This window comes from Chiloscyllium plagiosum, chromosome 3 (assembly GCF_004010195.1).
Source record: "Chiloscyllium plagiosum isolate BGI_BamShark_2017 chromosome 3, ASM401019v2, whole genome shotgun sequence".
NCBI lineage: Eukaryota > Metazoa > Chordata > Chondrichthyes > Orectolobiformes > Hemiscylliidae > Chiloscyllium > Chiloscyllium plagiosum.
In genome coordinates, this window is record NC_057712.1 from 113233087 (window position 1) to 113252731 (window position 19645).

The following is a 19645-nucleotide window of genomic DNA, read 5'->3' on the forward strand; positions in this document are numbered from 1 at the left end:
GAATGGCGCTCTGAAAGTTAGTGCTTCCAAATAAACCTGTTGGACTGTAACCTGGTGTTATGTGATTTTTAACTGTACATCCCAGCCCAACACCAGCACCTCCAAGTCTTGACAACAAGACTAGTTTGTGAGTTGTGGGATCAGTGAAAATGGAGAAGTAGTGTTAGATCCCTGACATATCCAGCTGATGGATCAGTTTCTGTATCATGTTATCATAAAGGAGCAGTTTATTGACAGAATGATAAAAGAAGAGGACTTAGGAGCATTTAAAATGATTGTGTGGGGGTAAATGGGAAGCCTTTGCTTAAAGTATGGTAGCTATGTTGAGCTGGCTGAAAATTGAAGCAAGGAAAGATAGTCTAGTGATATTGTACATCAGGAGAGCTGCATTAACCATATCAAATGATACATAGGAAGTAAAGAAGAGGTAATGCATAATATTGTACAATAGCAAATTGCATGGAAATCTTAAATTTCTTTGATGTTAAAGATGCTATGCAGGGCATACTATTATTATATAGCCTAAATATGGAATCCTTAGTGTACAGGACTACTGATCTTGGCCTTGTTGGTCTGAATGTCTCAAAGCCACAGCAGGATGGAGTGTCTGAGAAGAAGTTCACAAGATCGCTGTGTTTTCCAACAGCAAAATATTTTTATTAGTTTAAGTATTGGAGGAAAGGAGCATCTCTATTTCATAGATGCAATAGATTTATAGCCTAGAGAAACTAAGAGGGGAATTGGAAAGTAATATATCATTTTCACCCTTTATCAAATGTTTTGCTTTCAGCTTTGGGAGGTTTACAATGACCGCAGGTGCATTAGAACATTTATTGGTAAGTACATTTCTATCTGAATAGGAGGGCTAGGAAATTGTTATTCATTTCAATATTGTAATTCTCTTAAGCAAAACCAACCTACTACTTTGAAAAGAGAAATCCCGTATCATCAATTTGCTTCATTAAGTTTCAACAATTGCTGTTGTAAAACCTTGATATTTCTGAGCACGCTCTCCATCCACTTGTTTTCAATGTGCAGTGGCTGAATGAGCTGCACTGAAGACTTTTTCTACAATTTAATTTGTTCAGAGGATGTGTGTGTCTGGTAAAGTCAATCCTAATTGTCTTTGAAATAATGAACTGCCATCTTGAATACAACGGAGGGCCTCCAAGGTTTGATATGCCATTTCACAGGGAAGTTAAGAGTTAACCTCAATACTGAGGGCCTGGAATCTCACAGAGGTCAGACTCAATTTTTTTCCTAAAGGGCACTTGTGAACTGTTGGGTTCTTAGTACAATCCAGCAGTTTTGTGGGTACCATTATCGATATTAGCTTTTCATTTCAGATTTTATTTAACTAATTTAATTTAAATTCTTCAGCAGCCGTGGTGGAAGATAAGATTTGAATTTGTGTCAACTGATTGTTAGCCAGTCCTCTGGATTAGTCAACCATTAATGATCAACAATATTACTATATCCATTTTCTCTCTCCTTTATTTGTCGCAGTTTGTTCTCTCAATCTCATACTGATCTCTCTGTGTTCCCTGACCCTATGATAGTTGGCTTTTGGTACACTCCCTGATGCACTGCATCTCAGTACCACACTAGTTCAATGCTTCACTGCTGTGTTATGGATGAAATGTGCTTACAGTTTAAAACAGAGTGTAGAACATAAATTGCTTTTTAGGAAATCTTTGCTCTCAAAATAATGTGCAGCAAGATGTGACCCTTGGCACAAGTTATGAATCTAATTCAAAAACTATAAACTTTCTGTAAAAGTATGCCTGGAGAGCTGGTGCAGACTCAACAGGCCTCCTACGCTGTTAACAGTTCTGTGAAATGTGAAAGTTGTGAGCTGCTTGAATGTCAAAGCCCTTAATAATTTGATGAACTACAATGCTTTTGCAGAGGAATTTTTACTGTGCAAGCTAAATTGATAATGAGACTGCCCCTTTTTGGATTTTGTATAATCTCCTGGCTGACCGTATTTAAAATGATGATTGACTTTGCAGTTGGTGAAAAATAGCAAACATTTTTTTAACACGCCTACTTTATGTGTATTGATTTTAGAAGAGTTGTGTAACTTGACTATTGTATTCATTTTAGCCTCCAAATTCATTATTGTACAGCGTCCTAGGCCAAATTTGGGGAATTAAAGTTGTTGACGGTGTTTAATTTAGCTTTTTGTAAATCTCATTGCTGTAGTATCATAAGTGTGAGATGACAATTGGCCACGTGAACAGTCATTGTAAAGTCATTTTAATCAGAGCAAATTGCAGTTTGTTCATTGTTTTATTCCTAAGATTTGAACTGCCAACTTTCTTTTTTAAACTAAGACTTACTGGGATCAAGCATGAGCCAAATTGCATAACGGATACTGGGGGAGAAGAGCAAGCAGAAACATGCAGAGTTTCGATATACTTTAGATAAATATGGTACAATGAGATTTTGAAAACTTTTAAATTGAGAGGTTATTACTTTGACCACTGAAGAACTGTATTGCAGTGTTAATGTCATCAGGCTAGTAAATCTAGTAAACTACCCAGTTGATCATCTATGGACACAGACTCTAATCCTATCTTGTCAGCTGGTGAAATTTAATATAAAGTTTGTATCAGTAATGATGACTTTGACAGCTGTCTTTGATTGTTGTTAAAAACCCATCTAGTTCACCAATGTCCTCTAGGGAATAAAATCTGTCATCCTTGCCTAATGTGGTCTTTAAATAATTCTTGTGCCGCTCAGCTATCTCTTAACTAGACTTCTAACTGCCTTTCAAACGAACAAGTTACTCAGTTCAAGGGGAGTTAGAGATGGGCAACAAATGCCACCCTTGCCAGTGATGCCCACATCCCTGTGCTGAATTATTTAAAAGCTGGCATAGTAATTCAAATCATTTGTCAGTGAATGAAACATTAAATGTGCATTGAATAAATGTTTGAAGTTAAAGGTTTTTTTTAAAGTAGCTCCTTTTCAAGAAAATTAGGAGTCTGTGTTAGTGAGATTAGCAGACTTTGTATAGTTCTACAGTCACAGCCGACAAAGATGATGTTTTGTGAATTTTGCCAAAAAAAAACTCTTAGCCATTGATATCCCCAGTATCCCCTTTTTTCTCCTTACTTCTCTTTAAGGCCATAGTAAAGCTGTGCGAGATGTATGCTTTAGCAATGATGGCACCCAGTTCCTTAGTGCTGCCTACGACCGATACCTTAAACTTTGGGATACCGAGACAGGTGAGTAAAAACACACTGTTGTGTTGTTTGAAGTGTTCCAATTATCTATGAAGTTTGCAATGTGTGATAATTGTATAAGATTCAGCCATGGCTCCATGTGTAGTGATCTTGCCTCTGAGGCAGAGTTTTGTGATCATTTCCCTCTGAAGCAGGCAAATTAAGGTCAGCTGTCCACAGCTTTGCTGAGTGAAGCAGCATCATTGTTCAGGTGGGACAGTAAACCGAGGCCTTTGCCCTCTCTGGCTGTATCGCGAGGACCAGTGAGCTTGTTATCCTCAATGTTTTGGCTAATACTTATCTCTCAATCAACGTCACAAGAACAGTTTATTTGATCATTATCACATTGTTCTTTCAGGCTGTTTTCTGCATACAGATTCACTGCTGCATTTCTTACATTGTGACAGTGACTGCACTTCAAAAATACTTCATTGATGCCTTCATTAAACATTCTCAAATTAGCTGGAAAAGGTCACAATTGTTCAGTGGAGGAAAGGGAGACCTCATTGGCCAACTAACCCAATAAGTGTCACGACGCTGTGCTGCACTCCCGAAACCACCAGTGCTGACTCCCTCTTAATCTTCAAAGTTTGTGCGAAGATTTGTAGCTCGGGTGCTCGTTGTTGTGGTTCTGTTCGGCGAACAGATCCCTCATAATCTCCATAAGCTTTTATTCCTCTTAGCTGATTCCCTTGCCTGTTACACAGGTGCTGATGGCACCCAATGAACCTTCAATCAGATAAAGCCAGCTCCAGAGACTCTCAGCTGCATCTCCACCTGTGAGGAGGAAGCCACTGAACCCTCTGAGGGCATAATGGTAAATCTTTCACCTGCATTCTCCACCTGCTCAGAAACTTGTACTTCAATGGTACTCCATCTAGATTAGGCTTGGGAGCACAATCTCAGAGGGAGAAGGTGAAGACTGCAGATGTTGGAGATCAGAATCGAGAGTGTGGTGCTGGAAAAGCACCGCAGGATAGGCAGTGTCTGAGAAGCAGGAGAATCAGTGTTTCAGGCATAAGCCCTTCATCAGGAATGAGGAGCATAATCTGGTGAGCACATGTGTCAAAACACTGTAGCTATTCCATGAAGAAAGTCTTGGGTGTCTGTCACTAACAGTGTTGCTGTAGGTGATTAAATCTCATTCATGTGAGAAATGAGCATCCTTTTCAGACATTGCAATGGCCAAGAATTGTTCATGTCTCACAAGTAACCAGCTGCTTCACTGCAGATAGGCTCAGTGATCAGGGATCCATGAAGTGCAGTGTAGTTGATTGCAGTCAAGGCGAGCACTTTAATGTGGACGACACTGAGGCTAAGCACAGTGTGTACTATGCACATCATTCCACACTTGCACCCGCCTTGTGAATCTGCTATGGAATCAGTGATGTTCAGGGCTGGGAAGTATACAATAAACAGTTCACATGTCCACTCTCTGTCATAGCACAATGGTTTGCTGAAAGAAGTATAGGTTCAATGCTGTCAACTTGATGTACAAGCATTTCAAGAGAACTTAGCTGTCTCTGTACACAGTGAATATTGGTGAGCCTGACATTGGTGGTGGGCAAGTTGTTGGAAGGAATCCTGAGGGACAGGATTTACATGCACTTGGAAAGACAAGGACTGATTAGGGATGGTCAATATAGCTTTGTGCATGGGAAATCATGTCTCATAAACTTGATTGAGTGTTTTGAAGAAGTAACGAAGAGGACTGATGAGGGCAGAGTGATGGACGTGATCTATGTGGACTTCAGTAAATCATGTACCAAGGTTCCTCATGGTAGACTGGTTTGCAAGGTTAGATCTCATGGAATACAGGAAGAACTAGCCATTTGGGTACAGAACTGGCTCAAAGGTAGACGACAGAGGGTGGTGGTAAAGGGTTGCTTTTCAGACTGGAGGCCTGTGACTATTGGTGTGCTACAAGGATTGGTACTGAGTCCACTGCTTTTCGCCATATATATAAATGATTTAGATGTGAATATAAGAAGTATAGTTAGTAAGTTTGCAGATGACATAGTATAGTGGATGGCGAAGAAGGTTACCTCAGAGTACAGTGGGATCTTGATAAGATGGGCCAATGGGCTGAGGAGTGGCAGATGGAGTTTAATCTAGATAAATGTGAGGTGATGCATTTTGGAAAAGCAAATCAGAGCAGAACTTATACACAAAGACAAGATTCTGTGGAGTGTTGCAATGCCAAGAGACCTTGGAGTACAGGTTCATAGCTCCTTGAAAGTAGAATCGCAGGTAGAGAGGATAGTGAAGAAGGCATTTGGTATGCTTTCCTTTATTGGACAGCGCTTTGAGTTTAGGAGTTGGGAGGTCATGTTGCATCTTTACAGGGCATTGGTTAATCCACTTTTGAAATATTGTGTGCAATCCTGGTCTTCCTCCTATCGGAAGGATGTTGTGAAACTTGAAAGGGTTCATAAAAGATTTGCAAGGATGTTGCCAGGGTAGGAGGATTTGAGCTGCAGGGAGAGGTTGAATAGGATGGGGCTGTTTTCCCTGGAGCATTGGAGTTGAGGAGTGACCTTATAGAGGTTTATAAAATCAATGAGGGGTATGGATAGGATAAATAGACAAGGTCTTTTCCCTGGGGTGGGGAGTCCGGAACTAGAGGGCATAGGTTTAGGGTGAGAGGGGAAAAACTTAAAAGGGATCTTGGGGAAACTTTTTCATGCAGAGGGTGGTGCATGTATGGAATGAGCGGCCAGAGGAGGTGGTGGAGTCTGGTACAATTACATTTAAAAGCCATCTGGATAATTATATGGAAAGGAAGGGTTTAGAGGGATATAGATTAGAGTAGTGCTGGAAAGGCACAGCAGGTCAGGCAGCATCCAAGGAGCAGAAAAATCGACGTTTCGGGCAGAATTCCTTCATAAAGAATGAAGGCAGGGAGCCTCCAGGGTGGAGAAATAAATGGAAGGGAGGTGGGGCTGGGGAGAAGGTAGCCAAGAGTACAATTGGTGGTTGGAGATGGGGATGGAGGTGATAGGTCAGAGGGGAGGATGGAGTGGATAGGTGGGAAGGAAGGTTGGCAGGTAGGACAGGTCATGAGGACAGTGCTGAGCTGGAAGGTTGGAACTGTGCTAAGGTTGGGGGAGGGGAAATGAAGAAACTGGTGAAGTCCACATTGATGCCCTGGGGTTGAAGTGTTCCGAGGCGTCGGGTGGTGAGGGAGTGCCGGTGGAGAAGGCCCAGGACCTGCATATCCTCGGCAGAGTGGGAGGGGAAATTGAAATGTTTGGCCACGGGGAGGTGGGTGTCTCCCTAAAGCGAGAAGGTGACCAGTCTCCCCAATGTAAAGGAGACCACATCGGGAGCAACGGATACAATAAATGACATTGGTGGATATGCAGGTGAAACTTTGATGGGGCCTTAGATGGAGGTGAGGGGTGAGGTGTGGGCGCAGGTTTTGCAATTCCTGTGGTGGCAGGGGAAGGTGCTAGGCGGGGAGGGTGGGTTGTAGGAGGCGTGGACCTGACCAGGTAGTTATGGAGGGAACGGTCTTTGCGGAAAGCGGAAAGGGTTGGGGAGGGAAATATATCCCTGGTGGTGAGGACCCCTATCAAACTTTGCATAAACCATATCATCCGATGACATTTCCGCCATCTTTAAACGGACCCCACCCCACTCTTCGCTAACTTCTCCCCAGCCCCATCCCCTCCCATTTATCTCTCCATCCCGGAGGCTCCCTGCTTTCATTCCTGATGAAGGGCTTTTGCCCGAAACGTCGATTTTCCTGCTCCTCAAATGCTGCCTGACCTGCTGTGCTTTTCCAGAACCACTCTAATCTAGACTCTGGTTTCCAGCATCTGCAGTCCTCACTTTTGCTTTTAGAGGGATATAGGCCAATTACTAGCAAATGAGACTGGGTTAAGTAAGGATATCTGGTCGGCATGGATGAGTGGTCAAGGAGTATAGTGGCTCGAGAGCAAGCGTGGAGATGATTTTGAAGAATGGTGATGGCCAGGACTGCAAATACTATGTTCATTGCAAGAGGATTTAAGTTCAGAAGTAAGGATGCCTTGCTGCAGTTATTATAGAACCTTGGTGAGATCACACCTGGAGTTTGTCTGCCATTTTGGTCACCCTACCTGAGGGAGGATAGACTTGCCATGGAAGAAGTGCAGTGGAGGTTCACTCAGCTGATACCGGGGATGACAGAACTGTGCTATGACTTTAGGATTGGTTTGACTGGGCCAGTACTCAGAGTTTTGAAGGACAAGACAAGTTTTGATTAAAACCTATAAAGTTCTAACAGGCTGAACAGATTAGATGGAGGGAGGATGTTTTGTCTTTTTGGGAAGTCTAGATCCAGGGGACACATTTTCCGCATATGGGCTAGACCATTTAGGACAGAAATGCGGAATTTTTTTCTGCTCAAAGGGCAGTGAACCTGTGGAATTCTCTGCCACAGGAGACTGTGGAGGCTAAGTCACTGAATATATTCAAGAAAGATGCATTTTAGATTTAGTCTTCAAGAGGTGTGGGGAGAAAGTGGCAATATGGCATTGAGACAGAGGGTCAGCCATGATCAAAATGAATGGCAGAGCAGGCCAGAGAGCTGTATGGCCCGCCCCTCCACCTAGTTACTATCGCATTATGGGACCCGCATTAGGAGAGCAAGGTACAAGCCAGGAATTTGTGCCATCTAGTTTCTCAGGGAATGAGAAGAATTTGGAAATGGTATGTAAATAAGGTGAATAGGAATGCTAACAGTATGCAAATACATGGGAATAAATTAGTCATCACTCAATGGTGAGATTCTACAGATGCATGACTTAAGGGGAAAATTGCAAAGCATTTTTCATCGTTGAGATTTCCGTTTTTCTTTCATTCTCTCCAAACAGTATTTTCCCATCTATCTTCCCATTACAGACACCAGTCCAGGGAGAGGAAAGTTCCAACCTAGGATATTCTGGATGTTGGGACTATTTCCAAGTCATAAAATTGCTGCAGTAGTGCGACTGCCCGTATAAACTTCCAGATGGCATCCAATAAGAAGGCATATTTTAATTTTTTCCAAATAGAACCTTTGGGTGGGTTGCAAAGAGAGGAGGGCTACTTGGTTTGTGTAATTGAAAAGGCAAAAGTGAAAAAGCAAATGCTTCTGCAGTAGAGCAGGCAAGAGGAAATGGAGGCACAATACAGAAGAAGGAAGCCCCATTTCTTTCACTGAAATGGTTCCTGAAGAAGGGCTTATGCCCGAAACGTCGATTCTCCTGTTCCCTGGATGCTGCCTGACCTTCTGCGCTTTTCCAGCAACACATTTTCAGCCCATTTCTTTCACTGTCCTTGAAGTCCATTCCCAGGAAATAATTTGTAATTGCAAATCTCTGCCTGTGGGTCACCTTGGGTTTGCTGATTTCCATTTTACTTGCACATTGCGTGTTATTTCCAAGGCACTTGATCTCCCATTATGCAATTGCTTACTTCATGGATCCTGGATACTGTTGGTAAAATTTCATTGCCCTCAGAAAATCTCTGTTAATAATTGCTTCATTAATTTGCTTCCTGCCGAACATTTTTTGTAACTTTCCTTACACCTCATACTACCAAATTTCCCTCCATTGCCTGATAAAAATCAACCTGTTCAGTCCACGTCAAATTGAGCTTTAAAAAAAATTCATAAAACCATGATCTTCCCCTCCCAAGAATATGATGAGTGGGGAAGATAATCTGGTGGTTTGACATCAGAGAAGCTACCAACCCCTTCCTGCCACCACTGAAATTAAATTCTTGGTGGGAAGAAGCTAACTTGACTTTCCATGCTGCCATTTAAGGCACTTAAGTAGTGAATTGGTTACTTCACACTTCATGGTTACATTAATTGATATAAAACATGTTCACAAAACAAAAACTTTGTAACTGAATTCAACTTCTCACTCTGCAATAATGGAATTTGAACATGTTTTCAGGATTTTGAGTGGAGGTCTTTGATTATCTGCTCAGAAACATACTTTTGGAGATCAGAGTTGAATAACTTTTGGTCATATTCATCATAATTATTTGTGTTGACGGACTACTTATCCAGACAGTTGTATATTGAAATAACCTCCTCTTTGATCCACAGTACATTGCCTACAAATGTTTTAATTTTATTTCGAAGAATTCTATGAAAATATTAAATTAATCTTTTTAGTTTTTTTATTGATACTTGGGCTGTGTTGTCGCTGGTTGGGCCAGCATTTACTGTCCGTCTCTAATTGTTAAGGGTCAACCGTATTGCTGTGGTTTAGAGTTGCATGTAGGTCAGACCAGGTAAGGATTACTGTTCCCTTTCCTAAAGGACATTAGTGAATGTGATGGTTTTCTTTCCTGACAATCGACAATGGTTTCATGGTTATCATTGCACTCCTAATTCCAGATTGTATTTGTTTATTGAATTCAAATTCCACAATCTGATCGAATTCTGGCAGAATTCGAACCCAGGATTCCAGAACATTATCTGGGTCTACTGGATTAATAATCCAGAGCTAATGCCATTAGGCCATTGGTTCCCCATAGATTTTATGTTGTTCCTTCTTCACCAACATCAGTAAATGCTGACATCAGGAGTAGGCCATTTGGCTGAAACAGCTAAATCATGCTCCTGCTCCTAGTTTTGTAAGTGCAGCATTAAGTTCCCCTCCCACTCTCTCAACCCACCCCCATCACAGTGCTCAGTGATTTTTCTGTAGTGATAGCTAAGTAAAAGATTGCATTCATGTACATACTCATTGTGTGATTAATTATCCAGCAATATCGCTGGAAAATATTGTTCTTCAGTTTGCAATGCTGTGCAATGTTTTAAGCTTTAACTACTTGTCCTTTTTATATTGTATCTTTGTCATCAGGGAAATGTACAGCTAAGTTTTCTAATAGAAAAGTTCCATACTGTGTCAAGTTCAATCCCGATGAAGAGAAGCAGCATCTCTTTGTGGCTGGTATGTCAGACAAGAAAATTGTCCAGGTGAGATTTGCAATTTGTGTTCCATTCTTGTTTTACCATCTGTTGAATTAATGGCTTCTCGTTGCCTGCTCAAATTTTGAAAAGTAGTGGTAGTGATCCTATCTCTGAGCCAAGAGTCCTGGATTCAAGTCCCATCTGCTCCAGAGTGTAATAACATCTCTGAACAGGTTGATTGAAAAATATCTACAATTAAATATTTTCCCTGTTTGTGTTTCAATAACACTTTAATGTCCATAGATTTTTTCAGACGTTTGGAAACCGAAATGTAAAATGTGGGAGCAACTGTAGTCCATTGATCCCACTCTGCCAAACAGCATAATTGTGGCTGAGCTTCTATCTCAATGCCATCCTCGCTGTCACCCTCTACCATTGACAACTTGAGTCTCGGAAAACTGTTTCTTTGTTAAATATATTCAGCAACTTTGCTTCCATAGCCTTCTGTGGTGGCGAATTCCAAATGTTCACCACCCTCTGTGTGAAGAAATTTCTCCTCATCTCAGTTCGAAATGACCTGCTATGTATCCTGAGATCATCACCCTTCTGTTTTTGTTTTGGAACCACATTCCATCAGCCAGAGGAACCATCATCACTGTAACCAGTCTATCCAGCTCTGTCATCATTTTATTTACCTCAATGAGATCTCATTCTTCTAAATTCCTGTGAATCATGCGAAGGTAGTGACATAGTGTTAATATCACTGGACTAGTAACCCAGAGACCCAGGATGATGCTCCAGGGAGAAGGATTCAAATAGCATTATGACAGATGTGTTATTCAAATTTAAATCTGAAAAATCCCTTGTAGCCATTGGTGTCCTTTTAGGAAAAAATAATCTGTCTTCCTTACGTGGTCTGATCTCATTGTGACTGCAGACTCACCACAAGTGGTTGACTCTTAACCTCAGATATGGTATACCAAGCCACTAAAGGGTAGTTAAGGAAAAGCAACAAATGCTGGCCTAGGAAGCGGTGCACAAAGCAAATAACAATATTAAAAGTAAAATACAGACCAGTGTCCCAATCTCCCCTCATGCAAAAAAACTGCCATCCCAGCAATCGGTTTGGTAAGTATTTCCTTTGTGGGAGTTGTGATTGTGGAAAATCTGATCAGGGGAAAAAGGAGGAATGGCTTCACAGGGAAGACCGTGAGCTCCAAGGTATACTGGAGGTACAGTCTTATGATTAAGATTTAAGAAGAGTAAACATGTCCTGTAACCACAGCAGGAAAGGTCAAAAGAAGGTTAGCAGTACCAGGAGCAAAGCCCCAAGGACTGGAATGCACTGCTGCAAGAATTTCAGTGACGTAAAACATGTCGTTAAAGCAAACCATCTTTTGACCCTGAAAGGTGCTCAGTCTACCCCCAATTCCCCTGAAAAGGTGGTGTCTGATACTAGCTGTCTCACACTTCTACTTTTTAACAAGCATAAGAATGGTATTTTCGACTAACAGGATGTTAACTGTCAACCTAAAATAAAATTATCTCACACCACAAATGAGTAATATGACATCTAATCAAGTGTGGCATCAAGGATCCCTAGGAACACCCAACTCAAGGGGAATGGAGGGTAAAACTAGACACTGGTTGGAGTCATACCAGGCACAAAGGAAGATAATTGTGGAGGTCAGAATCACCTCTGCAGGAGTTCCTCAGGCTTGTGTCCGAGGCCCAACCATCTTCAGCATTAGGTTAGAAGTCAGGATGTTCCCTGATAATGGCACAATATTCAACACCATTTGTAATTCCTCAGGAACTGAAGCTGTCCATGGCCAAATGAATCAAAACCTGAACAATGTCTCAGTTTGGACTAACTGGTGACTAAGTGATATTCGTGCCACACAAGTGCCGGGCAGTGACCATGTCCAACAAGAGAGAATCTGACCATCATAGTTACAAGAGCTGCTCAGAGGCTAGGAATCCTGCAGCAGGAGCTCAGCTGTTTTCTACCTATGATCTGTCACGCAGTCATGAGAATTGTTAGAAGGTGCAGATGGAGGCCGCTCAGCTCATCAGCGGGGGAAGGGAAGGCAGCCTCAGAGTGAGAAATAGCATGGAGAGAGGCAGACCGGCGAGTTAAATTAGTGCAGCGAGAGGCAGACTGGAACAGTGAATAAATTTAAGGAGGATTTAGACAAATTTTTAATTCGTAATAGGTTGAAGTAGAATTGAGGTGAAGATGAGATTAGCCAAGCTTGAATTGATTGATGGAGCAGGCTCAAGGAGCTGTATTGCCTATTCCTGATCCTAGTTCTTACGTTCAGTTGAACATTATTACCTAGCGCTAATTTCCTACTTTTCCTCATACCCTTGCACACTATTTCTATCCAAATAATCATCCAGTGCCATCTTGAATTTCTCAATTGAAATTGCCCCCACCCCATTTCCAGGCAGTGCATTCGATATCCTTGCTCCTATCACCCTTGCTTCTTTTATACGGAACTTTAAATCTGTACCATCTTGTTCTTATTTCTTTTACAAGTGAGAACACCTTCTCCCTATCTGTTTATCCACTCATAACTTTGAAAACCTCGATCAGAACTTCTCTTGACTTCCTTATCTCCTAAGAAGAACGGTTCCAACTTCTTTAATCTACCCTCATTATGCAGTTTCTCATTTCTGGAATCATTCTTGTAAACCACTTCTGCAATGTCTCCATCCTTCCTATAATGTGGTGCCCACAACTGTACTCAATATCGCAGCTGAGGTCTGAATGCAACTTTGACATCATCTCCTTCTCTTGTACTCTATGCACCTATTATTAAAGCCAAGGACACGGGATGCTTTACTAACTATTCTTTCTACCTGTCCTGACCTTCAATGAAATGTGTGAATAAATGGGGAGGTTTTAAATTAATTTGGCTGGGAGATGGGGCAAAAAATTGATGTAAAGCCGAGAACAAAATCCAATAAGATGTAGAATGAATGTTAGTGCAGTCCAGTAGGCGGAGAAGACATAGTCACGGTATAACTCATGAGGGGTCCAGAATGTTAGATTCTTTCTATTTTAGTGCAAGGACCTTACTTGGTCAGGTGATGAACTTTCAGTGTTGATCAGCACATGGGAATATGAAATTATTGCAATCACTGAAATATGTTGAAGGAAGGGTGGATCTGACAGCTCAGCATTCCAAGGTGTAAACATTTCAGGCACATGGTGGGGATATAAGAGAGTGGGAGCATTGCATTATTGATAAAGGAAACCCACCACTACAGAATGAGGATGGATAAGCCAGAAGGGTCTTCAAATGAAGCCATCTGGGTAGAACATAGAAATAAAAAAGGGTCAGTTACTTTGCTGGAATTAGACTACAAGCTTCCCAACAGTCAGGATCTGGCAAAAATTGAATGGGAACAGTTTCTCGAAGGTGAATGTATATTTGGATAGTGGGGGTCTCTTAAAAGTAGTGTTGTGAGAATTCAGGGCCAGCTTGTTTCTTTAAGAGTGAAGGGCAAGGGCCGCACGTCAATGGAACCCTGGATGTCAAGGAATTTCCAAAATTTTACAAAAATAAATGGAAGAATATATTAGCTACAGCACTTTAAAAACAGCGATGCCCTTCGGAAGTATAGAGAGTGTAGGGGTTGCTTAAAGAAAGAAATCAGGAGGGCAAAGATGGGTCACGAGATATCTTTAGCAGATAGGTTTAAGGACAACTCCAAGGTGTAAACATTTTGTAAGTATGATAAAAGTAAGAGGATTACCAGGGAAAGAGTGGGGCCTATTAGAGACCAAAGGAGCAAGTTGTGCATGGAGTCAGAGAATGAGAGTGAGAACTTAAATGAATATTTCTCACACATATTCATTGTAACAAGGGATTTTCAGTTGGGGTGGTAAGTTTCTGAAACATATTAAGATTAGTAAGGAGGATGTATTAGATACTTTAGCAGGAATAAAGGTACATAAGTCCCCAGGTTCTGTTTAGATGTGTCCCAGGCTGCCAAAGGAGGCAAGTGAGGAGACAGCTAGGGCCCTGGCAGAGATACTTTGTTCAAGAAGGACAGCAGGGATAATTACTGACCAGTTAGTCTAATGTTAGTGGGGAAATCATTGGAAACAATTTTTAGGGACAAAATTAATCAACACTTGGAAAGGCAGGGATTGATCAGGGATATGTCAGCATGGATTTGTTAGTGGGAGATCACTGCCTAATTTAATGGAGGTTTTTTGGAAAGGTGAATAAGTATATTGATGAGGTTGTGGAGTTGATGTGGATTACATGGACTTCATTATATCCTTTTGACAAGGTCCCTCATGGAGGCTGGTGTAAAGGTTAATAGGCCCATGAGAGGCAAGTTGGCAAACTGGATCCAAACTTGGCTTGCATATAGGAGGCAGAGGGTGATGGTGAAGGATTGTTTTTGTAATTGGAAGCCTGTGACCAGCAGTGTAGCACAGGATTCGGTGCTGGGACCTTTGCTTGTTACGTATATTAAGGACTTGGATGTGAATGGAGAAGGTATAATTAGTAAGTTTGCAGATGACAACAAAATTGGTGTTCGTGATAGTGAGGAGTATGGTCTCAGGCTACAGGGTGTTTAGGAAGGTTTTTAGCATGCTTGCCTTCATTGCTTAGACCATTGAATATAGGAGTTGGAACGTCATGTTGAGGTTATGCAGGATGTTAGTGAAGCCTCTTCTGGAATACTGTGTATAGTTCTGGTTGTCCTGGTTGTAAGAAGGATATTATTAAACTGGAGTGGATTCAGAGAAAATTTACCAAAATGTTGCCAATGAATGGAGGGTTTGAGTTATAAATATAGGCTGGGACTTAGATGACCTTTATAGAGGTTTATAAAATCATGAGGGGCATAGATGAAGTGAACAGCAAGGGTTTTTCCTTAGGGTGGTGGAGTTCAAAAGTAATGGGCATATTTTTAAGATGAGAGGAGAAAGATTTTAAAAGGATGTGAGGGGCAATTTTTTATTTTGCGGAATGAACTGCTGGAGGATGTGGTGGATGCAGATAAAGTACAGTCTTTAGAGGATCACTGAAGATGTTACCTAGTATGGTGACAAAACATCTGAAAATGAACCTTCCAGTTTAGCAAGTAAGCGTACATCCAGAAGCTCAACCTGAGCTGCAAATCTTCTCAAAATTTGGATAAGTACTTGAATAGGAAATGTTTGGAGAGATATAGGCCAAACTCAGGCAAATAAGATTTGTTGGTTTGAGAAAATGGTCAACGGGACTATTTGGACTGAAGGGTCTTTTTCCGTGCTCTATGACACTATAGTCTGATATTGATCAACTGGTAAATTTGGCAGAGCAATAGCACATGGAATTTGATCTGATAAATGGGAGATGATGCATTTTGGGAGACCTAATAAGGGAAGAATCTATGGACGTTCCCTTGGGAATACTGAGGAACAAAGGGACCTCGGTTTACAGGTCCATAGATCCCTGAAAGTGCCAGCACAGGTAGACAATGATGAAGAAGGCATATGGGATGCTTGCTTTCATAAGCTGCAGCTTAGAATATAGGTGTAGGAAATTTAAAATACTCCAAAAAAACTGTGAATGCTGGAAGTCAAACAAAAACCAAAATTGCTGGAAAAACCCAATTGGTCTAGTAGTGTCTGTGGAGAGAAATCCGTGTTAAAGTTTCTGGTCCAGTGATCCTCCTTCAGAATGGGAAGAACCCTTCTTCAGCAGGGAAATCTTGTTGCAACTTTATAAAACATTGGTTAAGCTGCAGATGGAATAATATCTGCAGTTCTTGACACCACACTATCGGAAAGAAATGATTACACTGGAGATGGTGTAGAGGAGATTTACAATGGGCTGGGTTTGTTTTCCTTGAAACAGAGGAGGTTGGACTAAGGTGTACAGAATTATAAGAGGTATAGACAGCGCAGATTGTCAGAATTTTTTCCCCATGAGAGATGTGTCTAAAATCTCATGAGAGGACACCAGTTTAAGGTGAGGAATAAGTGATATAGATGAGATCTGATTTTTTTAAAAATCACCCAGAGAATGGTAGAAATGTGGAACACCTACCTCTCAGAAAGGATGATGGAGGCAGGTGCACTCATATCTTTTAAGAAGCATCTGGATAAGCATTTACTGTGCCAGGATATAGTAGGCTATGGACCAAGTGCAGGTAAATGGGATCAGGGTAGTTTGGTGTTTGTTTGTCTGTATTGACATGGGTGGGGGGGCTGAAGGGTCTGTTTCTATGCTGTATGACTCAAAAATAACTATACAGATAATCCAGATCCCTCTGTTCCTGCACCCTGTTTAGAATTGTATCCCTTTTTTGTTTTGCCTTTCAATATTCTTCTGACTGAAGTGCATCTTCTTGCACTTACCTACATTGACCCTCATCTGCCCATTCCACCAACTTGCTAATGTCCTTTTGGTGTTCCACATTATCCACCTCACTGTTTAAAATTCTACCAAGCTTGTGTCATTTATGAACTTTGAAAATGTCACTGCACAACAAGATCTACCACCTGCAAGTTTCAAGGAGTGTGATGGAATACTCCCAAAGCAAGGAGGTGATGTTGAATTAATATAAGACACTTGTTAGGCCTTCACACCTTCTGAAGACCAACCAGTGATTGGCAATACATCCTGGCACAGTCAGCAATGTCTACATCCCATGAATGAATAAAATGAACATTTTCAGTGCCAGTGTGATGCTAGGTATATAGACCTAGCAACTGGCAGAGTGTATCAAACAGCCATATTCTTTTAATGGTCTATGGAGGGTAGCATACCGACAGTATTTGACTAGCCCAGCATTATAAATTTTAGAACACTGCATCTAACATTAGATATGGTTTTGGATAGCGTTTACCAAGCAATCCTGATTGTGCTAAGAATTACACTGAAGACAGTTTAAGGTTATTGCTTGAGTCAGTGTTTTATTTTTACATGCTTGAAGCTGCACATAGTCTGCACCGTTATTTGTAGACAAAAGGAATATGTGCATTCGTTGTGCCTTTTTCGATAGGAAATGTTGTTGTGACAGCTATCCCTGTTGCATTTCCCTTGGCATTGCTCTGCCTGGCTGGTCTGAATTTCATCAGCTAAGATTGACAATTAACAGTTCTTGCTGCAGTCTATCCCAAACAACACCTGTGTAAATTGTTGTTCTCTATAAGTTTTTTTGTGTGTCCCAGTCCCGAGGAATGCATGATGAAAAGCTTAAATGTTGTCTCTTTTTAGTCATATCTCAAGTTTTATTGACTGCCAGCTAATCAAACATGATAGCTACATCAGGGTAGAAGTGGGTACTGCAAATGTTGGAGGTCAGAGTCAAGATTAGAGTGGTGCTGGAAAAGCACAGCAGGTCAGGCAGCATCCGAGGAGCAGGAAAATTGACTTTCGGGCAAAAGCCCTTCATCAGGAATGATGAAGCTCATTCCTATGAAGAGCTTTTGCCCGAAACATCTATTTCCTGCTCCTTGGATGCTGCCTGACCTGCTGGGCATTTCCAGCACCACTCTAATCTTGACTGTGATAGCTACATTAGCCAAACTGTGCCCAAAAAGTCATTTCATTCTTTCTTCTGGAATACCTAACCGACGATAGCAGAAGCAAACCAGAGCAGGAAAGACGAGACTAAATGGTCTAAACCACCTCTGGGGGGAAATAATACTGTCCATTATTGAGATGGCCATTGTTGTGACCAGCTTTAGCACTAAAACAATTGGACATATCAATATCTTCATATCTAATTCTTTCACTCACGTCCAGATTCCCTGATCCTGTGCTCTCTGATTTTTAATACTTGTCACAACTCACCACGGGTAGTGCACTGTAAATCAAACTCCACTGTTCCGAATACATTAGAAATGTGAAAATTTGATTACTCCACCAAATTAACCAATTCTACATAACTATCTAAATCAATTATATAAACTACGCACACCAGGTTTTCTCACTAATAAGAAAATAATTATTTATTGAAATCAAATTGTTTTTAACCAATACTAAAGTAGACCAATTGAATAGGTAATCAATAACTTAAATAAGTATGGTTAAAGGACAGGATTTATAATTTATGTAACTTAGACAGTGGACTTTTTAAAACTTCTAACAAGTGCGTGTGCGCACCACACGCGCGCGTGCCCAGAGCAAGAAAAAAATTATTCAGCAACTATCACATGAATCCCTCCAGACATCTGCAACTGGAGACAAATTTGAAAGCAGAAAAATTTTGTAAAATTGTGGAGAAGTCAGATGTTCCAAGTGTATTTATGATTCAATTTTGGCCTTATTCATGATACCCAAAAAATACTCTGTATCAAGTCCAGTTTCTCACCTCCAATATTTCTGTATGTAGTATACCAGTGCATATGTAACATTCATTGTTTCTTGTATGCAGTAACAGCTGTGTTGCAGCGATGCACTCTTCCAGAAATTTATGCTTCATTTCTGCTATTCTTTAGTTGATTAAGATATTGTGATTGAGTGCACAGGCTGTGTGGGTGGGTTCCATGCTACTGGAGAGTTCATAGTTCACACTGTCAGGTTTGCATAAAAGGTACTTGTGGATACTTTAGTCATTTTACCATCTGTTGTTTCAAAATATGCCCTTTAGTTTTTCATTTTGCAATCCAGTCCATTTTTGGCTTAGTAATTGAAAATAGGTAACAGTACAGGGCTTTGGTTATTGCCTCCATGTGGCAGTACTGCACTTTTCACCATCTAGTTTCCTATTCTTTTGCCTAATGTTTTACTGGGTGTTTAAAGCTTCATGTTAACTCTCTCTGCTAATTACGATGGAACGTGTTTTTGTTTTCATGACATGGCAATGAATCTGGGAACTATGAGGACTAAGAGTAAGAAAAATGTTTTCTTTTTGAGAATTATGCCAGCAATTCATTTAATTTGGCAAACAACAAACCAGTTGTGCATGGGGCTGAATGCAGTCACAGAAATGTCTCTAAAAATTGTGTTGAGTTTAATGGGGTTCAATTTGTGTGTGTATTTTTACTTTCTGGAATGAGTTAGTGAAATTCTGTAGTTCAGTGTGACTGGACTAGATAAAATGTAATTAGAGTATTCAATTTCTATTAGACCGTGACCTTAAGCAGTAAGGAAAAACACATACCCAGTGATTAAGAAAGGAATTCTCAACTAATTAATTATTCTGCACTGATATTTAACCAAGTAAGTAGGTACAGATGTTTGTAGAGCCACGGGATAATTTAAAAACTGTGCCAGAGTCTTGCTGGAATTAGTCCACTCTTTCGGAAAAATTGTTACATAAGATCAAGAAAATTTAAACTGAGTGTTGTTCATTGAAAGTTCTATTGCACTGCTGCCGATGAGCCTTAAACCCTAGACTCTGCTCAATGAGGTGGGGTCTTTTTGTAATAGCTTATGAATAATCTAAGTATAGGAATATTATTATGATTGATTAGTTACCAAAATAGATCTGTTCTTAACCTGTTTTGTCCCTTGAAATTTGTCTAAATGAACAATTGTAAGACAATTTAGAGGCT

At 40.8% G+C, this 19645-nt stretch overlaps 1 protein-coding gene across 1 annotated transcript in view; it reads left to right on the plus strand.

Annotated features, from left to right (window-relative positions):
• cdc40 (cell division cycle 40 homolog (S. cerevisiae)) overlaps window positions 1–19645 on the plus strand; it is a 131530-nt gene that overhangs the window by 72544 nt on the left and 39341 nt on the right. Inside the window, exons 9-11 of the mRNA XM_043687120.1 lie at window positions 791–836; window positions 3132–3233; window positions 10076–10191. Of these exons, the coding sequence (XP_043543055.1) occupies window positions 791–836; window positions 3132–3233; window positions 10076–10191 (264 nt within the window). The remainder of the gene's footprint in view (window positions 1–790; window positions 837–3131; window positions 3234–10075; window positions 10192–19645) is intronic.